Source organism: Myxocyprinus asiaticus, chromosome 25, assembly GCF_019703515.2.
Source record: "Myxocyprinus asiaticus isolate MX2 ecotype Aquarium Trade chromosome 25, UBuf_Myxa_2, whole genome shotgun sequence".
Taxonomy (NCBI): Eukaryota; Metazoa; Chordata; class Actinopteri; order Cypriniformes; family Catostomidae; genus Myxocyprinus; species Myxocyprinus asiaticus.
In genome coordinates, this window is record NC_059368.1 from 23,759,607 (window position 1) to 23,786,746 (window position 27,140).

At 38.2% G+C, this 27,140-nt stretch overlaps 1 protein-coding gene across 4 annotated transcripts in view; it reads right to left on the bottom strand.

The window, feature by feature from the left end:
* Positions 1–4,377: 4,377 nt before the first annotated feature.
* The window catches only part of LOC127416368 (serine/threonine-protein kinase Nek1-like), a 34,899-nt gene continuing 12,136 nt past the window's right edge, over positions 4,378–27,140 (bottom strand). For 2 of the 4 annotated variants that reach the window (XM_051655689.1, XM_051655687.1), the window contains 24 exons: positions 24,649–24,708; positions 24,235–24,282; positions 24,057–24,137; positions 23,733–23,962; positions 22,562–22,687; positions 22,332–22,434; positions 21,351–21,437; positions 20,590–20,673; positions 20,332–20,409; positions 19,968–20,063; positions 19,665–19,844; positions 19,491–19,556; positions 18,894–19,143; positions 18,600–18,740; positions 17,940–18,110; positions 16,592–16,807; positions 16,312–16,417; positions 15,009–15,085; positions 14,581–14,789; positions 10,582–10,721; positions 10,133–10,476; positions 8,622–8,755; positions 8,189–8,321; positions 4,378–5,356 (listed from right to left, as the gene is read on the bottom strand). In XM_051655689.1, the coding sequence (XP_051511649.1) occupies positions 5,343–5,356; positions 8,189–8,321; positions 8,622–8,755; positions 10,133–10,476; positions 10,582–10,721; positions 14,581–14,789; positions 15,009–15,085; positions 16,312–16,417; positions 16,592–16,807; positions 17,940–18,110; positions 18,600–18,740; positions 18,894–19,143; positions 19,491–19,556; positions 19,665–19,844; positions 19,968–20,063; positions 20,332–20,409; positions 20,590–20,673; positions 21,351–21,437; positions 22,332–22,434; positions 22,562–22,687; positions 23,733–23,962; positions 24,057–24,137; positions 24,235–24,282; positions 24,649–24,708 (3,174 nt within the window). In that variant the 3' untranslated portion in view covers positions 4,378–5,342. The remainder of the gene's footprint in view (positions 5,357–8,188; positions 8,322–8,621; positions 8,756–10,132; positions 10,477–10,581; positions 10,722–14,580; positions 14,790–15,008; positions 15,086–16,311; positions 16,418–16,591; positions 16,808–17,939; positions 18,111–18,599; positions 18,741–18,893; positions 19,144–19,490; positions 19,557–19,664; positions 19,845–19,967; positions 20,064–20,331; positions 20,410–20,589; positions 20,674–21,350; positions 21,438–22,331; positions 22,435–22,561; positions 22,688–23,732; positions 23,963–24,056; positions 24,138–24,234; positions 24,283–24,648; positions 24,709–27,140) is intronic. The other 2 variants (XM_051655688.1, XM_051655690.1) reach the window with 2 other exon arrangements.

Genomic DNA, 27,140 nt, shown 5'->3' on the forward strand with positions numbered 1-27,140 from the left:
CGTGTTTGGCTCTTCCTGCGTCTGCCTGAGGAAAAATTACAACACATAGTTGTGAACTATTTGCACTCTAAACTAAATAGTGCCAATAATTATAGCAACATTCAGTAACAAGTGTGTGCATTAAAGCTGAATTTTATGAAGGGCTGATTTGAGTCCAGTGAAGTATGTTACCAATATGTACTGTTGTCTTGGCTAATGAAAACAATAAATCAGAATAAGAAAACGAATAAGGCGAATGTGTATGAAACATGAGCTGAGAAAAGAATAGTATTCCATGCAATGAGAGAGAGGGAGAGAGAGTGTGTTTGTGTGTGTGTGTGTAGAGAGAGAGAGAGAGAGAGAGAGAGAGAGACAATAATAAAGAAGCCAGATTTATGATCACACAGCTCTTGGATGTCAGAAGTGATCCCACTGGAGCTGGCAGCAGCCCTTCGGTCATATTTCACTGATGCTGTGGGTCATTTACACTACAACCTTAAGGGAGGGGCAGAGGCTATAAAGCCCAGTGCAAATTTCTTGGATAACCCCAAAGGGAAGGCCTGCTTTGATTTATCGCTGACCCTGTCACTGTCCTGTCTGAGGTTGGATTGTTCTGAACTTGGAAAAACAGTGGAGCTAATCCTCAATAATTACAAGCATTTACATGCAGAAAGTGTTTTCATAGCCTTACTATACTCTCATTCTTCAGGAACGGGTGATGCAAAACGAGTGAAATGATGCCATTACACTCAATAGCTTGTTGGCTTTAAAGACAAATTAACAGCAAGGTCATCAGTTGGGTTAGTGAGGGTTCTTCTTTTTCTTTTAGTGAGCTTGTGATCAGCAGTTTGCAAAAACACACTCATGTACTGAAGTGCATACAATTTTACCATGTTTGAGACAACAGCTGTGTCATTGGCAATAAAATGCATTTTGGGGGGTAGCAAGGGAAACAGAAAGGATAAAGACAGAGGAGACGTGACAAATGTTTTATTTTTGTTATTTTTTATTTTTTTTCATAAGTGGAAATTCTGACAGACAGAATAATGAATGCAGTGATCCTTTGCAGCTTGAACACATCTGCTTTCCAAGGCCATGACAACTACTATGACCATTTATTAAAACTTACAGTAGCCCATTTTCCCAGAAAATAGTCAACCATCTTCGATGAATGGATGAGGGGATTTGTGGGGCATGGGGAGGAACGTACCTTTTAATCCCATCTGTTCAGGGCTAAGGTCAATGAAACAATCAGAATGATTTAGTGTTAAGCACTGAAATAAAATCGATCAGACACATTTTCCTGTCTCTCCAATTGAAGATGAACTGGAAAAAGGAAATATTTTTAATAAAATAAAAAGGTGACTAAAACCTTCGAATCAAGGCCATTGCTAATTTTGCATCCAAATAATAAGATGAGGGGAACAAAACAGAGACAAACACTTAAATTAATTATGCTTTCAAAAAGACATCCTTTTGGAGTTTCAAAGCAGCATTTTTATCCCAATTCCTTGTTTGATTACAATAAGAATTAAAATGGGCACTTTTACAGGCAGGTTTGAGATCAAACCCATTGTTTCATGGAAATAAATGCTTTGCACCAAATATTCTCTGCACTTCATCATCAAACACATCCTGGTTTCTTTTTCTCTTTCTCAATTTCTCCAGCACACCCATATACCTCTATCAGTACTTGCTTTACAGGCCACAATATTGATAATCTCAATGTTCCTGTCTCAGCAGGATTTCAGCAGGATATTGAATGTTGTGGTGTATTCTTTTTCCACAACAGAGGCTGTTAACTAGTGCAGAGGTTAATGAAAGAGCACTATTAATCTCCCTTTAGGTAAGGGAAGGTTTTAAACTCAAACTAACCTACTTGTATAAACCCACAGAGAGATTGTACATATAACAGAGAGAAAAGATCTGCAAAATTATACCTCCAGGCAAAACACTTGTCAGATTAGACCAGAGATAAAATTGGTTAGAGGTTAAATATGAGGCCTAAGCGATTTATTCGTATGTGTGCTTGGCAAATGAAGCATGAATATATATATGTATTGCATACACATAGGCGATATGCATAGGAAATCTTCCTCGTTGACTTTCATTTTGCCTTTGGGGGAACCTAAACCAGAAAGTCAATTAACTCAACCCTTGGGATTTGATAAATGGGTAAAAGATTTAAGAGGAACGGGGGGTGAGGCGAGGATAACAGCTTTTTCTCGAACAATCCATTTTGCTGTCTTCTCATTGCATTATTCTCATTATTCCATCAGTCACGGACATATTAAACATAGTGTCAACAGGCCTTGATTAACTGTCCTCTAGATTTGCCTCTCAAGTGACCTCCATGACTCTTAACCATAATATAATCATGGTAATAGAGTACAGAAAACCCCAAAAAGTATTTGGACGCTTTTGTACACTTAAGTCACCCTTAAAAACGCATTATTTTCATTTAATTAGATAGCAAATATCAAACCATATGGCATCTGCAAACAAATTAAGTCAGAGTTCTAGCAGAGTAACTGTAGTTCATCATATTCTTATTAACTATTAACTTATTCACAAAGTTTGACAACCAGAAAGTGTAACAATACCTATTGTCTTTGAACAGTATATCTATTGTTTTATCATTTAAAACCTTCTTTATGTGAAAAAATGTATTTAAAATAAACGCCACTTGGGTCAATATTTAGTCATATAATGCCAAGACATTCCTACATTTTTCTAGATTTAAGTGTGGTTTAAGTGTGCAAATACTTTTTGGGGCCACTCATATATTATGAGATCATATGCACAAATTTCTTAGGCAAAACATGTTATCCTCATATCTTTAAACATAGTATTTTGATGATAAATAGTTCATTACATTGCCTTTTTTTAATTGAGAGCACTTAAAAAGCATTAAACTTAACTGTGATTTATGATCCTCTGTCATTTATAAATGACAATTTCTCAATTCGAAATTAAAAGGCAGACCACACTCAAATAAGTGCAAGATAAAAATCGATTCTTCCAGCCATCAGTGCTTCCTCCATCAGTATGGTGTGATTTCTTCCCTACCATACTCCACATCATAAAACTTTATTTGCATAGCACTGGGCCATCAAGGAGGATTAATTAACTGTGACATTGGGTGTTAAACAACAGACAGTTGAGTTTATACCAAACAAAGCACAAAATAGATTGAGAAATAAAAGACAAATTGATATGCACAAAACACAGAAAAGGTGTTTACTGGTACAGTTTAAGTACGTTGTGAAGATGAAGTGGAAGGAGGCTGAGTGCAAAATGCAGTGCTGTTATACTTAATGCAAAAACACAAGCAGTGAGTGATTGTCACATGCTGTTATACTGCTGCTCCAGACTTATATTGCTGAATAAGAGGTTAGGCCAATTCAGTAGCAGAATGATACATGAGGTTGTCCAGGTACTAACAGAAAGTAATTCATGAATGCACATACAGCACACACAAATACAGGAGGTTTAGAAATTAACCAGGACAAGGGCAAAAATGCTACAGAAAGTATAACAAAACTTACCCAAATATTTAGAATCCAAAGTGAATTCATGTTTTTATATCTGTTGTCCAACATTTGATAGGCCTAGAATAGAATATTATGAAGCTAATCAAGTTGTGGGTTCAGTACATCTGCAGACACTGTAGTGGCCTGGTGTTGTCAGATTAGTTCTGTACAGTGATTCAAAATCTACAGTGACAGAACATTAAAAGCTGTATAATCTACCATAGTGATTGGCTAATCATTTAAAATCAATATTCTAGCAGAACATTTAATGTGTTAAGCCATCTAGTGTATTATTTACAGCTACTTTTGTATTTGATGTTGCTTTGATTTTATTGTTAGCAGCCATAATTGTTCACATTGGGAATTAATTTAAATGAACCGATTCAATTGAAGTATTTGACATAAACAGTCTCACACACTGGGTGTTTTTAATATAAAATGTCCCTGGAAAACAATTCCAGGGGCAAGTACTGCCCCATAATAAACATTTTAATTTCTCACTTAAACAGAGGAGTTTGTCACAGAACAGAATGCAGTTATCTTGTTTCGAATACAAAAGAATGAAGTAATGGACTCTTCATTTAATGAAAGCAAATGATACGTGACTCATACTAAATTATCTGACAAATACACAATTTATACACACCCACAATAGTTTGTGGTTGTCTGAGAATGTGTGGGTGTTCTGTGATAAGGGGAAACCCCAACACACTTCCAGCCAATTCTTGTGACAGCTGCACAGCTGCTACTGATTGACAGCTCACTACAATCAGGTTGAGGAAAAGCCCTTCCAAAATATGTAGCTGAATATAGACGTTGGCAAGTGATTTCATACCCACACTCAGACACACAAAACAAGTTCTCTCAGAAAGAAATTTGTTTTATTTCTCAGTACAAAGATATACATATTCTGACATGCACACAAACAGTAATAATGCTTGCAAACTGTTTTACAATTGCTTTAGAATGCTATACAATTTTCTGTACACTTTCAAGTATCACATTCTGCCAGCAAACTAAAATGAAGACAACATTTAAAATCTCTCGTTGGTAGTGCAGCTGTGTAAAACATGCACAAAGCATGCCCACAGCTTTTAGAAATGTGTTTATAAAAGCCAAACAAACTCATAAGTATGCTTGTGCACTCTTTTATTATCTCTCTTTATACGCATAGTATATCTACACAATCTTTTTTTAAATAACAGTTCCGGCAAGTCCTGAAATGATTTAAACTTCACTGGTAAGAAATTCTTAAAGAGGCAAAATAATTTGAGCAATTTCTGATGCGCATGTAAAAAGTACAAAAAGAGGTTCCGAAAATTGTTTGAGAAGACTGGAATTTTAGACTGGTCTGTTGTCAGAGGTAGACAGCTGATTAAAACCTGCTGTGGGCAGATAATTGACCTTTGACCTCTGAAATAGTCCTCCATGGCCAGTCTAGATCCTTATAAAGCAGTTTCCATAGCTTCAGGTGTTAGTGAATACAGCACGGTGCAGCGTTTTTACATACGGTCTGTTTTACAACAGCTAGGACGACACATGTATATCTCTGAGAATTTGTATTTCTCTCTGCTACACTTTGGTTAAATATTATTATCTACAACACATTTATATGCAAAAAATTTCCAGAGTAGTGCTTCAGCTCCTCACAGTAAGCACGTACAACCGTGGACTCTGAACAGCCTGTGCTAGAGTTGCCCATTTCCCCCATTTTCTTCTCTCACTCCCCCCATCCCCCATGTGCACCTCTGCCTGTCAGAGTGCATCATGGGAACACTTCAGCCTGCCAGCAGATTGTCCAAGGCTGCCAACGGCACGGATGAATAACTCCTATTCATCATTATCTGAGAAAGAAAGGGGACGAGAGAGAGAGAAAGGCAAGAGTGAAAGAAAGAGAGGAACTGTTAGGATAAGCAACTTACGAATGAAAAAAGATCTAAAGAAAACTTCCAGGCTATATTTCTGATGTCAGAGGTCACATTAATGTTCATGATCGGGAGTTAGCCCTGAACACATATTGCAAATGCCAGGAATACCCTCACATCAATCAGAGGCCGCTACATACACAAGCAGAAACACGCACATGCCTTAACCCAAATTATTTGACCTGACCTTTATGCCCTGGAACTGCTCAAACACTTGCGCAGCGTGTCTTGTATCAGTGAGTCAAGGGTATAAAAACAAAGGAAAAATAACTATGTGGTAGTGTATGCCAAAGACAGCACACCCACGGACTGCCCACAGACAATTCACTGACTGTCTGATGTATTTAGCACAAAAAAATGGCAAGGGCTTGTTGAAATCGCCAGTTCCAATTTGATTGGACGACTTTTCGCAACTTCTGGCTGTCAGGGCACACAGGTTTTCATATCAGTATTAAGGAAATATTAAGCTTCAGTAAAAACTAACCTCAATCGACAGCATTTGTGGCATAATGTTGATTTAACACAAAAATTTTTTTGACTTATCCCTCGTTTATTAAAAAAGAAGCAAAAATCACAATCACAGTTACAGTAGGGCATTCACAACGGGATAGAGTGGGGCAAGTCCACAAACATAAAAATAGACACTGTTTCAAGAGTATAGCCACAAGGCAAAATTGTAAGTGTTAATTAGATTTGAGCATGATAAAATCAGGGATTTACCATTGTTATGCATTTACCAGATTACAGGGTTTACTGGCTTTATGTCATCGTGACAATAAAGTTACACAGATAAGGTTAATAAGCAACTGGCATAGTAAGTTCCTTACTGTAACCACAATTGTTGCTTTTTTTTTTTTTTTTTTAATTAATGAGGGATGTCAAAATTATTATTTGTGGCAATCAACATTATGCTACATATGCTGTCGATTGAGCTCAACTTGTATTAAACCGGTTAATTATATATCTACATGCAGAACTGTATATGCTATATAAGCTTTGTTTTCTGAGTAAAGTCTAAAAAGCAATCAATACTTATTAGAGGTAGACCGATATATCGGTTTTACTGATTAATCAGTGCCGATAGTGCTTTTGCAACTATCGGTTATCTGCAAAAATCTATGCCGATAGTTGCCGATATTTTTTTCACCTCATTTTTGTTTTATTACTTATAAATAAACCTCATTAGGTGAAACATATACATACAAAACTCTTCATCTGATATATAGGCTATAAAAAGCTTAATTTGGTAAATATTTACATCTACAGCATTGTAACGAAGCCAAGTCTTTGTCATTTCAAAATAAGAGTCCTTGGTGTATTTGGGACTTGTTTATAGTAAAAAAAAATGTTTTTTTAAAGTTCCGCATTATGCACCAAATCATATTTTTTCTGGTTATTCTAGGGATTTTGGTTGCACAATAAACTGCTTATGGGATTTTATTAATTTTGGACTCTTTTAGCCTCAATGTCTGTGCCCGTCATAGTATGGAAAGACTAAAAATATTTTTAACATTCTATAAATCAGTTTTAAAAAAACTAACGGCCAATTATCAGCCTTTTCCACCAACTTAGTTATCGGTATCAGCAAAATCCTCTATTGGTCGACCTCTAATACTTATTACTTTTGGACAGCCATAATTTCTAATCGCAAAGTACTGTATATGAACATTGTCCGTTATTTTCCAGTGTTCTCCACACAACTGTTTGCGGAAACTGCTGCTCCCTCATGTGAACTTGTTTATTCAATTCAGTTTTATTAATGTGGTATAATCCATTTCAGATGACCCCACCCCTGCACATATCAGAACGCACTGTAGTTGCTTGCTTTACATGTCAGTCAGTTCTTGGCTAGAATAAACTGCAATGAGAACCAGACTTGATGCCGCAAATGTAAAACTGTTAGACTAACTATCAAGGAGCTAGACAACATAGATACATAAAACGATTCAGGATATTGATTGGGCAATCAGAGAACACATTAAAGCAATGACTGAATAAAAACAGAGGCAGTGTGTTAAAGGGGTCATGGTATGAGGAATTAAAATTTTTGACATGTAAGAGGTTACTGTATTATAAAAACATACTGTAAGTTTCAGAATTAAAAACTTCCTCCTCACTGAAAAAGAGCATTTGTTAAAACCTAGCTGCCAAAACAACTCGTTCTCTACTTCCTCCACATTGGGATGTCACATTATGGTAGACATTTGTATCTGACGCCTCCACAACAACACATAGCAGTTGTGGACACCTCCACAACAACACACCGCCCAGTAGTGGTGAGCAGTGATATGGCAATGACAGAGCAGGTCAGTCAAGAGCAGAGAGCCAATCATAACAGTGGGCATTTACTGTCAAGTCTTTAAAGAGAAGCAGCACCAAAACCAAGTGTTTCTGACAGAGGGTCAGAATGAGGGTGGAAAATGATCATGTTTTACAAATATATGACTGTTTTTGTGAAAAAACACCACTAATGTTATAAGTGAACCTCAAGGAACATATAAAAATAATAAAAAAAGGCATGTCATGATGTCTTTCATTTATCTCTTTGTAAGTGTTTTAGTGTGTGTTTTCAGAGCATTCTCTAAAGTACTTGATTTCCTGCATTGTATGAAATTGTTGCTCTCTCCTACACCCACTTCATTTCTATTTTTCCTTGGTCTATTTCGGCAAATATCAGAGTATAAACGGACCAGTACATTTTCTTTATTACTGTGTGAGACAAAGAACATCAGATGAGATGGTTTACTTTACCTTCTTGGTAAGCTCCATCTGCCATCACTAAATTGAGAATTTTTGGATACAGGTGCTGGTGCTCAGTTCCCAAAATGCTTTGTACCATGCTGGAGCCCATTTCAATGTTCTCATCTTCATCCTCATGAATGGCCTATCAGAATTAACAAACAAACACACTTCATTCAAATAATAACAAAATGTTATACTGGATGAAACCATGCAAGCCAACTAAAGTCCATAACGTGGCAGCATTGTTATTGGTGGTGTGTGACCACTAAAGACCTCCCAGATATGCAGTATGCCTACAATGCATAGAGTACAAAACCACTTAATGTCACTAGGGACACCATGTTGACAGTTAACATAATAACTAAAAACTGATGAAAGACAAGGCCATTTGAAATACATTTGGACTTTAACTGGACAGATTTGGATTGACAATAATTCAGACCTTGATCTTGTTGTAGGCTTGGATGAAGTTCTCAAAGCCCATAGCCTGCTCTAGATGGAAGCGCAGCTCCTCCAGACGACTGAAGATACTGTCCTGTTGCTCTAGATCTTCATCATCCTCTTTCTCACTATCATCTATACTCATACCCATGGAAAGACATAATGCAGACACAGCAAAATCCATCAGGTGAGAATGAATTGTGGAGTACTGGCTGATGCAGTGCTGATCTGTTTTGGTGAGAGTGATATTTGCTAACATCATGACACATTGTAGTCATACAAAGCCAATCAACTGTCAGATTTAATTAGCCAGAAAAAAATATTTTGCTTGATGAACTCAGCACCTGCTTTCATTTCTATGCAACAAAGCTAAGTCTTGAACATGAATGGTTCATTTATGATGCATTTAGGTTATAGTTCTATTGTGCTGCATGTGTCGATGCAGCTCGTAGTGCTGCAGTGTTGTTTTAGTGGCTGCGGTCAGCAATTATTTAGAGTTAGTTGTTATGTTGTGTTGTCCTGTGTTTGCAGATGGAGTTAAGCTTTTGTGTTGTGCTGTGTTAAAATGTGGTTAGTGGTTGTACAGTAGTTGTAATTATTTTTTTGTTATTAACAATTTTTATTGATTCCATTCATAAGACAAACAAACACAACAAAATACGGAATCAATTATATACATTAAACCCCACCCCCTGAAAATTCACCCCACTTCCTATCAAACAAATCCCATTTTCCCAGCCTTCTAAAAATCACCTCCATGAATGTCGCCACCCCGCCCATCTCCCCGCACCACTCCTGAAACGAGGGTGCCCCAGCCGACTTCCATCCCCTGAGGATGATTCGTCTGCCGATCATAACTCCAGCTAGGACCCAACTTTTTAAATGACTATCCCCAATATTAATGACCGCCCCATCGCCTAAGATGCAGAGTCTGGGGCAAAATGAAAATTGAGTGTCCATTTGTCACACATAAAGCTCTGAACCCTCAACCAAAATTCTTGGATCTTAACACATTTCCAAAAAACATGGGTTGTGTCCCTGTCTTCTGATTGGCATTGCCAGCAGGTGGGTGTGTCTTTAAGACCAAGCCTATACAATCTAATGGGGGTCCCATAGACTCGATGTCAAATCTTAAATTGCATCAGACGCACCCTTGCAGCTCTAGAAGTAGACTTGACGTTTTTTCGAATCCTAGCCCACACTCCCTCCTCCAATACCAAGTTTAAATCTTTCTCTCATAATCTCTTAAGAGAAGTTGAAGACTAAGTGTAACTTAACTTCTCCGGTTAGTTTAATAGAAAGGCTTTGCAATGGTGAAATAGGGGCAAGAACTTCCTGTTCAATACAAAACCAGGGAGGGGCTCTCTCACATTTTCTCCGTATGTGGCAACACCTCTAAACTCACCAGGGTGTGATCTGAGACTAAGATGTTTCCAATTGAGCAATCAACAACAGATGAAATGAGGGACTTACAGTAGTTGTAATTCTGTAATGTGGTTATGATTACATTACCTGACTGCCACTCCTCATTGAGTAGGCCTTCGCTGCTGTTTTGTTCTTCATCTTCCTCAACTTCTATTCCATTAGTAACAGGTCCTCCTGGCTCTTCCTCATCATGACTACCATCATCATCTTCCTCAGCTACGCCATTACAACACTTCTCCTCTGGACTGTGTTTGTTGTCACCAGCACCGACCAGCCCATTAAGAACAACCGCCTCTTCATCAGCAGGACTGCCATTGGATCCACTACCTTCATCCTCCTCTTCATCATCATCATCGTCTTCACTGTGCTGTTCCTGGAGGAGCCTCTCCATAGATGCTCTGAGCTCTCGCAAATCATCGTCCTCATACACACTGAAAAAGAGAGAGTTTATCAGTGATGGTGTTTGTGGATACGTGTGTAAGCAGGTATACGTGCATGCATACATGTGCGTGTGTGTATTTCTGTGTGCGTCTTACTCTTCAGTCTCTGACTGCTCATCCGCTTTGTCCTCCAGATCCTCTATCTCCAGGTTGCTTTCAGGAGCAACGGCACCTTCAGGTTCTGCAGCATCATTGAACACTTTACTAAGGTCTGGTAAGGAGCATGTCCTGAGCATCTGATACATCACATACAAACACATTAGAGATATTTCTCTCTTTAGCTCGCAAAGACTACATATTTAAATATTTGAAAACCAAAACAGAAATTGTTCGGCTGTGACGTCACAGTCATGAGCATGTTCACATGTTGGTCCACATCCAAATATTCCATTTGGTATCTAGTAGATATGGAGGATATTCGCCAAACATTGAGCTGTTCTTAGCTGTGAGGTAGCACCTGTGTCTCTGCATAGATCCTAATGTTAGAAACGAATGCCTAAAGTTTATTTTTAACAAGGTCCTGATAATTTCCGGCCGTCACAGTATGGCATATTTCAGCACGGATTGTTTGTGAACCTGTCACAGTGTAATGCTTGTTCTGAAAGGATGAGGCAGTGCCAACTATTCTGTACCAACAGGAAACCCAAGTACGTGTTGTAATTCATTTCACATGCGGAGAATGGGCCTCATTCATGAAAATTTAGTAAATATACGAAAGAATTGGGAGTAATTTCCACGTAAAATGGAGCTTCCCGAAAACTTTATAAAAATAATCATAGTCGACTCCAAACTTCCTGGAATCAAAAAGCCCCACTTTCACATACTTCTTTTGTTTTCGGCAATTCGCATTCTTAGTGCATATTGCCACCTACTGGGCAGAAAGGAGAATTTGTAGTAAAAAAGGATGTATATATTGATCTGTTTCTCACCCACACATATTGTATAGCTTCTGGAGATATAGATTTAACCACTGGAGTCTTATGGATTACTTTTATGCTGACTTTATGTGCATTTTGGAGCTTAAAAAATTTGGTACCAATTTACTTGCATTGTGAGGACATACAAAGCTGAAATATTCTTCTAAAAACAAATGTTGTGTTCAGCAGAAGAAAGAAAGTCATATACATCTGGGATGGCATGAGGGTGAGTAAATGGTGAGAGAATTTTCATTTTTGGGAGAACTATCCCTTTAAAGGTACAGCAGCAAAAATCTGCCTGTTAAAAAGGTGAAGTGTGTAAATTCTATTCAGAATCAGAATCAGAATCAGCTTGATTGCCAAGTATGCTTACACATACAAGGAATTTGTCTTGGTGACAGGAGCTTCCAGTGCACAACAATACAAAACAGCAACAAGACTTAGATAATAATTAAAAAAAATAAATAAATAATAATAATAAAAAAAATTTGAATACAAAAAGTATATATGTATATATATATATATATATATATATATATATATATATATATATATATATATATATATATATATACATACATACACGCACACACACACAAACACACACACATACAATATATTCATATATATACACATACACACATACACACACACACATACACATACATACACATATGTAGTACAAATCTAAATACAAATCTGTTATATACAGTGCAAGTCTCTTTTGTTGGTATATATACTCAAGTCCCTTTAAGGAAAGTCAGGACACTGCAGCTATATTTGTAACACCTACAGGCAGCTAATTTCTAGTCTTGCAAGTACAGCTTAATTAGCAATAAAATATGACAACAATGGCGGGACTGTCAGCACGTCTTGTGCTGATGATAAAATTTATGCCACACACACTGTGCACGAAATGTAGCGGCACATGGAAAAATTTAAGGGTCAAAGAGAGGTTGGAAAATAGTAATGAAAAACTAAATTCCAACTGTTTTTGGTGCAAGAAACAATGGACTCCAGGGAAAAAAGTTAAATGCTACTAAAGTGAAGAATATAGCCCCTTTAATCAACTTGAATTGAACTAGAACAAAAATGCACAACAATCTTCCAACTGCAGTTTGAAGTTGTTCTAATCTAAATTGTGTGCATGAATAAAACAATCTTGCTACTTAACACTCTGCAGAGGGACTTAAAATTCTCTGCACAGAGCAGAGGAGGGTTTTAAAATCAGTGCAGTCATCCATCACCAGCACAGCCGTTGGTTCTCTCACTTGCACACTAGAGAGGAGTGCTGAACTACCGATTAAACAGACTGACAGCCTGCACTGAGAAAGACACCATTTAGTGTGTGTGTGTGTGTGTGTGTGTTCCGCTTGTCTAGTTGTCCGGAGGGTTGGGTGTGAGCAATCCGAAAGGCCAAATGTGAGTGTGTTTGCGAAAGTGTGGGCACGGGTGTGAATGTTAATGTACGTTTGTGAGGAGGACAGAGGAAAGCATTGCTGTGTGTGCATGTGGGATGGGTGAAAGAGTACACAGGCCAGCGCAAAGTCCTTTGGTTTACTGGAATATCAAGGATGTGGAAGAATCGTATTAATAACACTCCACGCAGGAACTCAAACACACACATACTCCAGCAAAGCAATGGCCCAAAGCACATCCACATGCATACATATGCCTGTCCCTAAATGCCCGCACCGTTATGTGCACACAAACACAAATTTTAGTCCATGAAAAAAAACAAAATGACCACAAACAATTTTCTGCACACACTTCAAAAATTGCAAAAATAATTACAGTTTTCAAACTGATTCCAGAAAACTCTCCACATCTACAAATAGATAGTCCCATCCTAAACACACACCCTTGGTTGAACCAATGTTGCGGTGTCGGGCTGGACAGGCACTCAAACAAACAGAGACATATTTTAATAGACAAAGTGTTGTGCTTTTAAGTGAAGTCAACCTACAGGTGTCCTGTAAATAAAAATGACACGCATCAGATTAAACACACATACAAAAATGCACCAAAACTGTTTTACAGTCCTCTCCCAGGACGTTACCTTCTTACTTGTAAGTTTGTTAATTTAAAGGAATGGTTCACCCAAAATTTAGTTCTCTTATCATTTACTCACCCTCATGCATACCCAGATGTGTATGACTTTCCTTCTTCTGCAGAACACAAATTAAGATTTTTAGAAAGAATATCTCAGCTCAGTAGGTCCATACAATTCAAGTGAACGGTTACCAGAACTTTGAAGCTCCAAAAGCACATATAGGTAGCATAAATATAATCCATACGACTCTGAGCCGAGATATTTTCTAAAATTCTTCATTTGTGTTCAGCAGAAGAAAGTCATACACATGGAATGAGGGTGAGTAAATGATGAGAGAGCAACTCAAGCTCAACTACAGCAAATTCCTGCCTTTGTAGTTTATCATCTGCCGTTTCTAAGATGTGGACATAGTGAGTCTTGTTCCATATTTTGTTGTGAAAGCGGTCACACAGAATTTATGATTCATCAATAAGTTTGCACTTACATTTTTATCTAAATTTTGGATACAATTTTTAACCAGCTCGAACACCACATATTTAAAAATCTCCTTCTGGTGGCCTTTGAAATATGGAAATTGTTCAGCCAAATTTTTTTATAAAAATTATTAATAGAAACTGAATATCTAAATGACCAAGAGACTTCCAGAGTAACAAAGATTATTATAAACATCTTAGTTCGATCTGGGATAAGTTCTGCATAAAAATGCAGCTAATTATATGTAGTCAAGGCCTATATAAAGGATGCATTCCATTTACAACTGATCATCTCAATGTAAAATTCCTTTACCCTACACTGAGTGCTTCAGAGGGCTGAAAGGTGTGGGGCTAAAAAATAATGCTCATTTGGAATTTACTTTGTCATTCTTCTGGGAAATTCAGTTTGAAATGAACCTACAGCATGGTTACCAATTATTGTTCTCCATTCAAAGTGCCCTCTGAAGTCATCATTTATGCCATTTGGACTGCATTCATAAATATTAGTTTTTGCTGAAACAGCTTTTGAGAATGGCACACGTGCAAAAATCTGTTAATATGTTATGCTGGCATTGAACAACGAATTTAACACACTGGAGAGTATTTCCATTCTGTGTCTGTGGTCCAGGGGTGTTCCAATGGCAATGCTCACCTTTGGGTTGTTTGCATCAAAGAGGCCGGTGGAGAGGCCGATGAGGAGTGTGTTGTCATGGCAATGAGAGCGCAGCGGAGAGACTGAGCGAGAGCGAGAGGCAACAGAGGAGGAGTCCTCCACAGAGGACTGAGCAGACAGGAGGGCCAATGCTACTGTGCGTCTGTGAGCCGGACTACTGCTTAGTTTTACAAACAGAGATTCATCAGCTAAAGAGAGAGAAAGGAAGTGGTCAATACAAAAACTTGTAGTTTAATTTCACAAAAGAGCTTAATTCAGGCTGGTGTTCTGTAAGCTTCTGAGGCTTAGCATCTTTTGAGAGTAAATGAAGTGTAAAGGAAAAGCCTGCAGCTCTTTGATGTGCTGTATAATGAGGCATGTATGTGTGTGAGGGAGATAAGGATTCTTAGCATTGCTCTTGAGAGTACCTGCAGGTTCAGGCTGTTTCACTTCTCTTTGCGGAATCTCTGTGCACTCTGCTTGTATTCTTCTGCCCTCTTCTGGCCTAATACAAAATTGACATAACAATGATTAAAGAGATAGTTCATTCAAAAATGACAATTCTGTCATCATTTACTCACCCTTATGTCATTCCAAAAAAGAATGTAAGAAAAGAAACAGAAACTGTTCATCTATGGAACCCAAAAGGAGAAGTTTAGCAGAATGTCTGAGCTGCTCTCTTCCATACAAAAAGAGTGGATGGGGACCATGGGTTGTCAAGCTCCAAAAATGCACCATAAAAGCAATCCATATGACTTGTGCACTATATTCCAAGTTTTCTGAACCATGCAATAGCTTTGGGTAAGAAACAGACTTGACAGCTGTAGTCACCATTCACTTTCATTGGAAAAGAGCACCTTGGACATTCTATTTCCATGCTCCTTTTGTGCAAAAAAGTCATGCAGGTTTCGAAAGACATAAGGGCGAGTAGCTGATGACAGAATTTTTCAATTTTGGGGGTTAATGATTCCTTTAAATAATAATAAATCATAATTTAATTACAAAAAATGATTAAACGTTAAAATAACTGCTACATGCTGACACTGCAATAAATGAATTATAAAAATAAAAAAAACACTGACAGGTTTATGAAAAGTTTAGATTTTTTCTACACAAAAATGAAAATGCTTTCATCATTTACTCACCGACTTTCTTCAGCAAAACGCAAATTTTAGAAAAACATCTCCACTCTGTTGGTCCACTTAATGCAAGTGAATGGTAGCCAGAACTAAGTCCTTTTTTTACAATAAATCTCCACTTTCACCAACCCTCCCAAGCGCTCTCCTCTCCTAAGAGTTATTCTTCTTTTGTTTTTGTTGATTCGCATTCATCGTGCATATCGCCAACTACTGGGCAGGGAGGAGAATTTATTGAAAAAATTACTTAAATATTGATCTGTTTCTCACTCACACCTTACATATCTCTTCTGAAGATATTGATTTAACCACTGGAGACGTATGGTTTACATTTATGCTGCCTTTATGTGCTTTTTGGATGTTCAAATTTCTGGCCACCACTTGCACTTTCACTTGCATTGAATGGACCAACAGAGAGGAGATATTTATCTAAAAATCTTTGTGTTTAGTAGAAGAAAAAAAATCATACACATCTGAAATGGCATGAGGGCGAGTAAATGATGAGAGAATTTCCATTTTTAGGTGAACTATCTTCATACTATATGAACGAAAAAAATAGGATATACATTTTTTTATGTCCTTCTGTGCTACTTACACAGCCATTGGAGAGTCATTTGCCCATGCCTGCATTACTTCTGTTGGGAGCTTTGAGGTTTGCTCAGAGGCTTCCTCCAGAACCACAGACTCCAGATCATCAACCTCTGGGAGGAAAGAGAAAAGTTTTTTTTTTTTGCAAAAAAAATTGCTTTAATGTGCAAATAGGACATTAGAGCTCACGACTGGTTATTTTAATTCCTTGCTTTGCTGCGATTACATTGTAATAACCATGAAATAACATGTTTGCAATGTTTAATAATATACAACACATAACATACCCTCTGGCTCACTTTCTCCTGACTGAGGCTTTTGTATATCCTCTGGTGTAGGTGGAATTAGTTCCTGACTTTTAACCTCTGTTGTAATTGGCACCGTCTCCTGACATGTCACTTCTTGTTTGGCATGGCCAGTAGCAGGCTGGCAGGGCTCAGGGAGAGGCACTTGTTTGGCTTCATTAGTGACATCTGTAGACTCTTCAATGGGATTAAGGCTTTCTGATCAAAAGACACAGAAACAAACAGAGGATTAACAGGAAACTGTTGTAGGGCACACATATGGGGCTTTTCCACTGCACGGTACAGCTTGACTCGACTCTGCTCGCTTTTTGGGGGTTGCCCACTGTGGATAGTACCTGGTACCTGATACTTTTTTTAGTGCCACCTCGGTCGAGGTTCCAAGCGAGCCGAACCGATACTAAATGTGACGTCAAAACCCTGCAGATCACTGACTGATCAGAGAGAATCGTCACTACCAGAGTCACTGGATTTGCGACACGGGACATCAACCCGCTAGTTTTAAAGTTAGCAACAGCAATATCATTTGTTCACACGACTTTCGAATTGTAAAAAGAAATGGCTGTGTGCAAAACCATGCCGTGGTCAATAAACGAGGTGCAGACATTCCTCTCATTAGTGACGAACGAAACAACGCAAAACGAAAAAGTCTTTCAGGAAGTGTCTCAGCTGTTGGCCGCACATGGCTACCACCGGACCTACCAATAGTGTAGGGAAAAATTTAAAAAACTTAAGTGACTATAGAACCATCAAGGACCACAATAGCTGGAGTGGTTCAAACAGAAAAAAGTGGAAGTGGTTCGACTAAATGGACGCTATCTATGGCAACAGACCGGCGAGCATGGGGAGGGACAGAGCCCTGGACTCGGCCACGGCGTTGTTGGAGTCCACGATGGAGGATGGGACGTTTTGTTACGTTAACTCTATATTCTGCTTGAAAGCTTCACTTTATTTAGTTGACCAGCTACTGGAAAGCTTGCTTTTAAAACAACCAGGCCAATTTAACTGTTACACTTGTGTAAAATCACCATGCAACAACTGCTTTATGCAGCACAATTAGCTAGTAGCTACAGTTGTGTTATTGTTTATGGTTAGTAATGTTTGTGTCGCGTTTAAGATGATGTCACAGCAGTAGAGGTGGCACAACTATGACGATCAGCCTATAATCCCACCCACGTTGAGGCGGCACTAAACTGTAGTGGAAAAGCAAGCTCAGAAAAGTAAAGCGAGCAGCGTCGAGTCGAACCTTAATGTGCAGTGGAAAAGTGCCAATAGTCAGATTATTCTTGAACACATTAAAAAGATGAATGGAACACTTTGATTAATGACTCACCAGTCAGTGTGTTGTCACAGGTGCTAGCGTGAGCCAGTTGCTGAGTAAAGGATTGGATCTCTGCCTCTTCCAACACCTTCAGAACATCTGAGTCTGGGCTCTGCCCCCAAGCCTTCCTTAGCCCCTCCCCCTGCCAGACATCCATGCGAATGACTTCACCTGCTGTATGCTCTGAAATGCAAGTTAAAAGCAAACAGATAATTGCAAATAAGCACAGCACCTACTGTATAATATACTCACACAAAATCTCAATCACAAGAAATACTGAAAAACCACATGCTTTTAGGCTCTCCAGACAAGGTAACTGTAATTGAAGACTGGAGATTTAGCAAGTGAACTAAAGCTGTGTTTGCACTAGTAACTAAGCTGGTTGCTATAGAGTGGCCTAGAGTTCCAATGCATGCATCACAACATACCCACCATGGATACAAAAAAAAAAATACACACCAATACATAAACTAGTCACCATGTGACATACCAAATAACAATTTTGTAATTAAGTGAATCGTTGCAATAATGGCCAGTTTCATAAAGGTAATGAAAATGCTAAATACTGTATATAGAATAATACAAGTTTAAAGAAACAGATCTCAGGTTTGGAATATGACACAAAAGTTTGGGAAACAAAGCACAAGAGAATCTCAGGATTAGGAAGTACACCTGTAAACTGGCCTTGTGTTGTAAGGCTGGTTTCTTCCAGTGTCTGCTGAGCCACAGACAGCAGAGGGACAGCATCAGTCTGCCATTTCTTCCTGTCTCCACCAGAGGGAGCACTTAGCTCTGGAGACACCGCCTGAGGCACTGAGGAAAAGAAAGAGAACAAACAAAAGAGGTTTCCTGAACATGTGTGGTGCTCTTATAAAATGAATAGCTAAGGGATATATACTTTCTGCTATTACTGAACTACAACACAAGCACAAAAACTATTAAAACACTGATGAGGTGGGTTTGTACCTGCCAAAGTTGCACAGGTTTCTTTCAGTGTCTGTTCAGTTATAGAGAGTATGGGTGGAGCTACAGCCTCCCACTTTCTCCTATCACCACCTGTGGGTGGCCTTTCCTCTGTGGTGGAAGGTTGGACTAGTTGAGGAGTGGAGCTTGGTGCTTTGCTACAAGGTGAGGTAGCATCTTTCTCAGGCTCTTCCTCAAGGGACTGGACCTTTAGATTTAGATTCAGTCTGCAAAGAATCTCCTTCTTTTCACTCTAAAAAAAGAACAACATTACTGCTAATGTTCCTCCACATTATCATTATAGTCATCAACATTAGGGATGTGTCACAATGGTCCATTAACAAATGAGGTCAACTAGTTAATTTACTGGTAGATGTTTTCTTTTTTTAGTTCTGATATGTTTATTGGCTGTGTTTTAATTCAGTCCAATTTGATCGATTTTGAAAATATGTAGCTTTGCACATTCCAAATCAACATGTTCATTGACAATTATTCAATTAAATGTTGCCTCATATTAAAAGTGATGACTTCCAAACATACTACCTCAACAGTACAATTCAATTTACTCTGCTGTATTTCTTACAAATATGTAACTCCCACCTGTACGTCTGATGTTTCTGCTTTAAGGGGGTCCTCTTTCATAAGGGAACTCAGTCCAGATGAAATCTACCAAAAACGAAGACATCAAAATCATGGGATGGCTGCTCTATCAGCAAATGTACTTGGTATCAGAGCAAAAAGTAGGACATTTCTTTGGTTCTATGAGGGACTAACCGCGCCCACATCCTTCAGAGCAGCGGTCATTGAGATGGCTGGAGTGGTGTGTCTTGAGGAAGGTGTGACTTTGGAGGCATCTTCCTGGGGGGTGGGATCTGACTCCTGAGTGGGAGGGACTGCTGGAGGTGGCGCTCCACATACGGCTCCAATACCAACATTTACTCCTCGTGCAACAAGCTGAATACAGGCAAAACCAGTGGGGAAAAAAAATAAAAATCACCTATAAGGTGGTATACAACACGCAAGAGATGAGGAGAGATCAAGATGGATGGAGAAGACTGACAAAAAAAGATGGCATACATGATCCTCCCAAGCTTTCTTCTCTCTTTCATATGCTTCTCTTCTCTTCTTTTCAAGCTGTTCTTTAAGCACTGCAGCACGAGCCTTTGATTGGGCCTAAGACAAAAGACAAAATGCAAGGGACACACAACTTGTTAAATGTTTTTTCGTCTTAACCAGATGTGACACGATGAAGCAACAAGCAATCTTTTCCATGTATGGTAAATGTGTCATGTCACACAGCAGTTTCATGATCAGTGTGGCAAAAAAAATTGCTGGAAACTTGTCGCATTGCACCTGGTTAGGACTCCATGAAACCGTTTGGTTGCTTGTGTAGAGAAATATAATCAAAGCTACACATCATAAGTAAAATGAGAAGGCTTGCCTTCAAAGCCTCAGTCTTCTTCCTCCTGAGAGCTGCCTCTTCACATGACTCCTGACTGTCTGACCCATCACTATCATACTGAAAGACAGAGTGCAAATATTTAAGGACAAACAAGAAGGTAATAATGCACAGAAGAACTGACACAGCTGATCATATTAATACTCTATTGCTGTAAGAAACACTATACAACTGTACACTGGTGCTGCTGCCAAAATTGTCATTTCAACCAGGGCATGTATGTGGGTATTTCCTATGTACCTTCTCTCCTCTGAGGCGAGCTTTGATCTGCTGTCGTTCATTAAAGTTCTGTAGTCTGATTTGCCGCAATCTCGACAGGTATTCCTGAGAAACACACAGATCACGTATCATCTCTCTCTTTGTTCTTTTCCTTTAACAAACATGTACACACAAGAATATGGGCTAGACACATATACAGACTGATGAACTGCAAAGTGAAAGAAAAACAACATTAAATATTGAGGATGTAATGTGGGAACAGCAAACTCAAAAAACAAAACAAAGAGGTGAGCAGCTGAACGAATACAGAACTGAAGTCAAAGCCACTCATTGAGAAGAACCATAAAAGAGCAGTTAGATGGTCTTCAGCTGGCATCCTGCAGTGATTCTGCAGTTATACCCATATCTCCTTTAAAATAATGAAAAAATAATAAAGGACCATGAACAAGGGATGCTGAAGTAGGATAACATCCAAAAAACAAAACAAAACATACATATATACATACATATATGTGTATGTATATATATATATATATATATATATATATATTACATTAAAGCCAATAGGGAATTTGAACAGTGGTAATGAAATAAAGAAAAAATAATGAACTGGTGTGTCACCATCACACACAATAACACATGCCGTCAACACTACCGTGCAGGGACTGGATATCAGGTGGCACTGGTGAGTGGCTGCAGTGAACCGAGCAATGGGGGTTTGAATGATGACGGAGGAGTGAATGGAAAGAGGAGCTTTGTTCGGTCCCAGACTGGACTCCTACCTCCTCCTCTTTGTTGACTCTGGGTCTCCTGCATCGGGCCGAGTTTGTCCAACTCGCAAAGATGGCGGCCAGGTTATGCCGGGCCCCCTATTCAGCCATTGGTTCAACACGATATTACAAAAGCTACATATTAAATGTAATATCAATCACATCACTAACTCCAAAACCCCAGCACTCTCAGGTTATTAAATCCTTCGACACGGGGACAACTGGTTCTACTATCTGAACACTCACATCACTGGGCTAGACTGAGTTGGACACTAAATACAAGTTAAGTACAATCAATCTATTGATAGCATTTTTTGCATAATATTAATAAGTACAGAAAATAATTTATCATCTATAAAACTCGTCCCTTTTTTTATACTTTGTGTCTATCCATTCAATACATTCCATTTTACATTCCATTTGCATTTCTTTCCTACAACAGACAATTATTTATTGCTTTTTCCCATTTTTTGTGGTATTTATTTTCTCCCACCACCCATATATTATCCAGCAAATAAAATAATAATAATAAAATTAAATAAATAATTAAATGTATAAGTTAACCCATGTAGCTTTAAAAAGCTTTAAAAAAGTGAGCTTGCTCAAATGTAAACAGTCTCTTTCTTGTATCATGCAAATAAGATTTAGCATCATAACATGGTCATGACATTTAAGTTGAAAAAATGTATATAACTATACACAAACAAGGTCAGTTAGTGATTCTATCTATCTAGTTTCAAGCAAACATGTATAAAGTTTAAGCAATGTGACTATGTTCAGAGTGTGCAGGTTAATGTTTCTTGCCCGGCCCTGTGGTCTACCATTGCCCTACTGTAACCATGCCTTTTTTAACTGAGGGATAAGTCAATGATTTTACTGTGATAATTAATATTATGCTACAAATGCTGATAAAGTATTTGTATTGAAACTTGTATTGAACTGGAACGTTCCTTTAACCAGAAAAGGTAGAGTTAAAGGAGAAACGACTCTTACCAGCTGACCCTCTGCACGGACTTTATTCTGCATGGCTTCTCTTTTCCGCTGTAGAAAATCCTCCACCTGTTTAGCCCTCTCTGCCGCCAACTGGCCTCGTAATCTAGAGAAAAGATAATAGGGGCGATCACATAACTCAATTTGAAAGCCTTTTGAATTTAAAACATCTATTTACAGAATTTACCAAATAGTGGTGACAAATATCACTGAAGAAACATACGCCTACTGACCTACTGGCATAGTCTTTCTTTGAAATCAGCTCATTTTGGAGACTTGCTTTGCGTGGTTCTCTCTTGACAACGTTTTGGTTGGGGATGCAGGCATGACCATTCAGCGTCCCTGAGTCTGCAGGAGTCCTTTATCAATATTAACATATTGAACAATGTTACCTTCAACAAATAATCAGCAAATTCATCAAAATTCCTTCAAAGAGACAAAAAAAAAAAAAACTAAAACAGCTTTCAACTAGTCCCAGAAAAAAACAACAACCTTACTTTGATAAAAAGTAGTATCTTACATTAATTTATCATTTACATGTGTTTTTATGCTTTGCAAACCTAAACATTTGTTTTTGTGTGATGTATTGAATATTGTCACCAATGTGACACGTTTGTAGCTGGCTAACATATTGGTTGATCAGGATTTGGAAAAATTGCTAAAATTATTTCTGATAGTCATGAAAGTATGTCATTTTTATGAAGGTAGATTACAGATGTAGAATTTCCAGTTATTATAGCGAATTTATAATATTTAAATATGTAAGGAATAATTGACTTCAGCCTGTTTAATTATGAAAAAAAAATAAATAAATGCACACCTGAGGTGTAATGGCCACTCCGCTGTGCCTCGTATGTGTGTCAGCGTGTGTAAGTGTGGGTGAGACGAGAGAGAGAGAGAGAGAGAGAGCACTAGGGTGCTTTTCAACCGAAATATATAGACAAATATTATAAAATATAATATATCAAATATTATAGACATTGTTTGTCATTCTTTTCCATTGTACTTAACCAATGTCTTTGTTTTACTTGGTTATTTTGCTGTGGTAGCCTGTATGGCACTTTGAAATAATGGAAAAAATTTGGCTAAGTGATGTGGAACCATTATGCAGTCAAGACCTGGAACTACTTCATGGCCGTGCGTTTACTGGAAAACAATTGCACCCCTTAGAACGTCCGTCAACCAATCAGAATCAAGCATTCAACAGGCCCCTGGTATAAACAATTATAATGTATATAAATATATTTCTTTCTGAAGCATATTTTATATGTTGCTAAGAAATAAAATGCATAATTGTATGTGATGAGGCCAGTGAAAATGTTGACAGAGTAAGTAATCAGAAAAACTGGCCTGACCGGGCCACCAGAAAAAGTGTTTACCCATTCATCTTATTTCTCATCCCACCTGCTATTGTCCCCTGAAGACTTGGCTCCTTCTACTGCACCATCTTTAGGTGTTGGTTTGGATGGTTTATCAGTGGCTGGGAGGACATGGTCATATGGAGCTCTGCTTGGAGCTAGAGCAGGAGTTGGGGTGGGGCCAGGGAGATAAGGTGTGGCATGTTTGAGTCCAGAGTGAGGGGCAGGGGCTATTCCAGGGGAATGTGCAGCTCCAATGCCACCGGCCCCATACAACTGTGGTGAGAGTGAAAATAACTTTTGAATCGACTGATCTGTTGAGTGTTCTTGAAAATATCCTTTAATGAAGCAACAAGGAACAGAATAGTACCTTGTGCTCAGGACTGCTGCCTCCACTAGAACTGAGAACATGTCTCCAGCCCTGCTCCCGAGCCCGGTTGATTTGGTTCAGCTAAGGTGAAACAAGCCAAAATTTAGGGTTTTAACAGCAACCAATGAAACAAACAGATTTGAATATTGATTTCATTTATTTGAATTGATCAGTTCACCTTTTCCCTCTCAAATCTCTTCATCTGAGCAGCCTTAAGTATTAGCATCTACAGAGAGAAACACAATTATTGCAGATCATTCACTCAAAGGGGCTTTCAGAGAGATATTTAAATGTCTTTCTACCCAAGAGATACATTACTCTATACGTATCCATTACTCTTATGAAACCAGTGAGGTCATCTGTTTAACTTGATGTGAACTGCTGTTCAGAAACAGCCATTCATTCAATCAGTAATGCTACCAACACACGACTCAGAAATCAAGAAAGCCCTCAAGGCTAAAGAACCAATATGATTTTAAGTGAGAGATCAAAATGTTAAGAGCTCAAATATCAATCAGTTAAAAAATAATTGCAATATGTATTTAACAGATAGTTAAGAAACACATGTGCCAAGATTCTTTCTTGAGATCACCTGTTCTCTTTGCTTTCTTTCCCTATCCATCATCTCCATTCGTTTCTTCCTCACTCCTTCCTGAAACAGAACATAACCTTACTTTAGTCCTCGCTCAAATACAACAAACAGTAAATGATATTTTCTATGACTTGTTTGTGACAGATATAGAAATCATTTTAAATGAGACCATAGTGAAAATGTTTATATAAATATTTGATTGGAAAACTCAATGTGGAAGAAAAGAGACATAAGCATAGCCAAATGTCCATATGTATAATTTGTTAAATTGAACAAAATGAACATGAGAAAAAAAAAAAAAAAAGGTGGTTGGTTATAAGGATAGTAAAGAAAGGGGTGAAAAAGAAAGTTTAACTTCCACTGAAGAAAAAAACATTGACAGGATAGGCGTGTGTTCAGAAGACTAGAACAGTGATTAGATTATATACAAAGGGGGTTGGGGTCGGGGAGTGAATACACCTCTTCTATGATGAGCATATTTTCAATTGCTGAGTTCAACTTCAAAGTCATTTTGATATTTTTTCTTCTGGGGCAAAAAGACTATGGGGTGTAACCGTCTGGAGACTGTAAATATACATATACATACATACATATATATATATATATATATATATATACACACACACACACACACACACATATATACATGTAGCCATTTTGTTGTTATGTGACAAAAAAGTATAAAACAGCAATGAACCCTTTAGGCCCTCAAGACTCTCGAAGTAAAAAAATCATTATTTTGTCATGTCATTAAATATAAATATTTTTATAAAAATACATTTTGTTCAGGTCACTTGGTGTGACCCTGAGAAAACTGCCCAGTAGGTGGCGATATGCACGAAGAATGCGAATTACAAAAAACAAAAGGTGAAGAATGTAAAAGTGAAAGTGGAGATTTATAGTAAAAAAAAAAAAAAAAACAGGACTGTTTCTCACTCACACCTATCAAATCACTTTTAAAGACATTGATTTAGGGGACCTGGGTAGCTCAGCGATTATTGATGCTGACTACCACCCCTGGAGTCACAAGTTTGAATCCAGGGTGTGCTGAGTGACTCCAGCCAGGTCTCCTAAGCAAACAAATTGGCCCGGTTGCTAGGGAAGGTAGAGTCACATGGGGTAACCTCCTTGTGGTCGCGATTAGGGGTTCTCGCTCTCAATGGGGCGCGTGGTAAGTTGTGCATGGATTGCGGAGAGTAGCATAAGCCTCCACATTTTGTGAGTCTCTGCGGTATCATTCACAGGGAGCCATGTGATAAGATGCGCGGATTGACTGTCTCAGAAGCGGAGTCAACTGAGACTTGTCCTCTGCCACCTGGATTAAGGTGAGTAACCGCACCACCATGAGGACCTAGTAAGTAGTGGGAATTGGGCATTCCAAATTGGGAGAAAAGGGGATACATTTTTTTTTTTTTTTAAAAGACATGGATTTAACCACTGGAGTCATTTATATTACCTTTATGCTGACTTTGCGCTTTTTGGAGCTTCAAAGTTTAGTCACCATTCACTTGCATTGTATGAACCTACAGAGCTGAGATATACTTCTAAAAATCTTTGTTTGTGTTCTGCGGAAGAAAGTAACACATCTGGGATGCATAAGGGTGAGTAAATGATGTGAGAATTTTCTTTTTTGGGTGAACTATCCCTTTAAATGTTTTTCTAAAAGGCACAATGCTGAAAGGTGATGGGTTGTCCTTGGCAGGGTTGAATCTATAACCTTATGGTTACAATCCCAGATCTTTACCCACTAGGCTAAACCACCCAATTATTTATCAAAACCTGTACTAAATGAGACACACAGGATTAACTTGTACAAGGATTTCTGAGATAGGGCTTAAAATGAACTGGTTGAGGACAAAAATGATCTGTGTTAGGGTTAAGTGGGTTGAAAGGACCAGTGCCAAGTTACATAAAGCACCTTAAGAGCAGTTTTCCCCTTAAGATCACCCTAAGAAAATAACCCTTAAGTGTTCCTTAACTGCCATTTACCTAGTATTTCTTAAGGTTAGCAAAACTTCACCTTAAGTGTCGGTTAAGAGTTACAAGGTTTCTAAAAATGAAGAAATGGCCAAGTTTATAGAACCAACTGAAGACTAGTGTGCTAAGGCGATTCTGCGTGTTAGAGAACCCTTTAGACTATCTTATAGCAATGAAAAACTATTACAGGAGTACAGATTTGACCGTCACACAATATGGGATATTGCTAACAAGCTGGAGGGCGATCTACAGTGATAAGAACACACACTTTCCAGAAGTGTGCCTAGTTTTACCTGCTCTCTGCATTTTTACAAACTATACGAATGGATGCATTAAAATCATATTGAAATGAATTTGCAATATATTGCGAATATTTATACAGTTGAAGTCAGAAGTTCACATACACCTTAGCCAAATACATTTAAACTCAGTTTTTCACAATTCCTAACATTTAATCGTAGAAAACATTCCCTGTCTTAGGTCAGTTAGGATCACTACTTTATTTTAAGAATGTG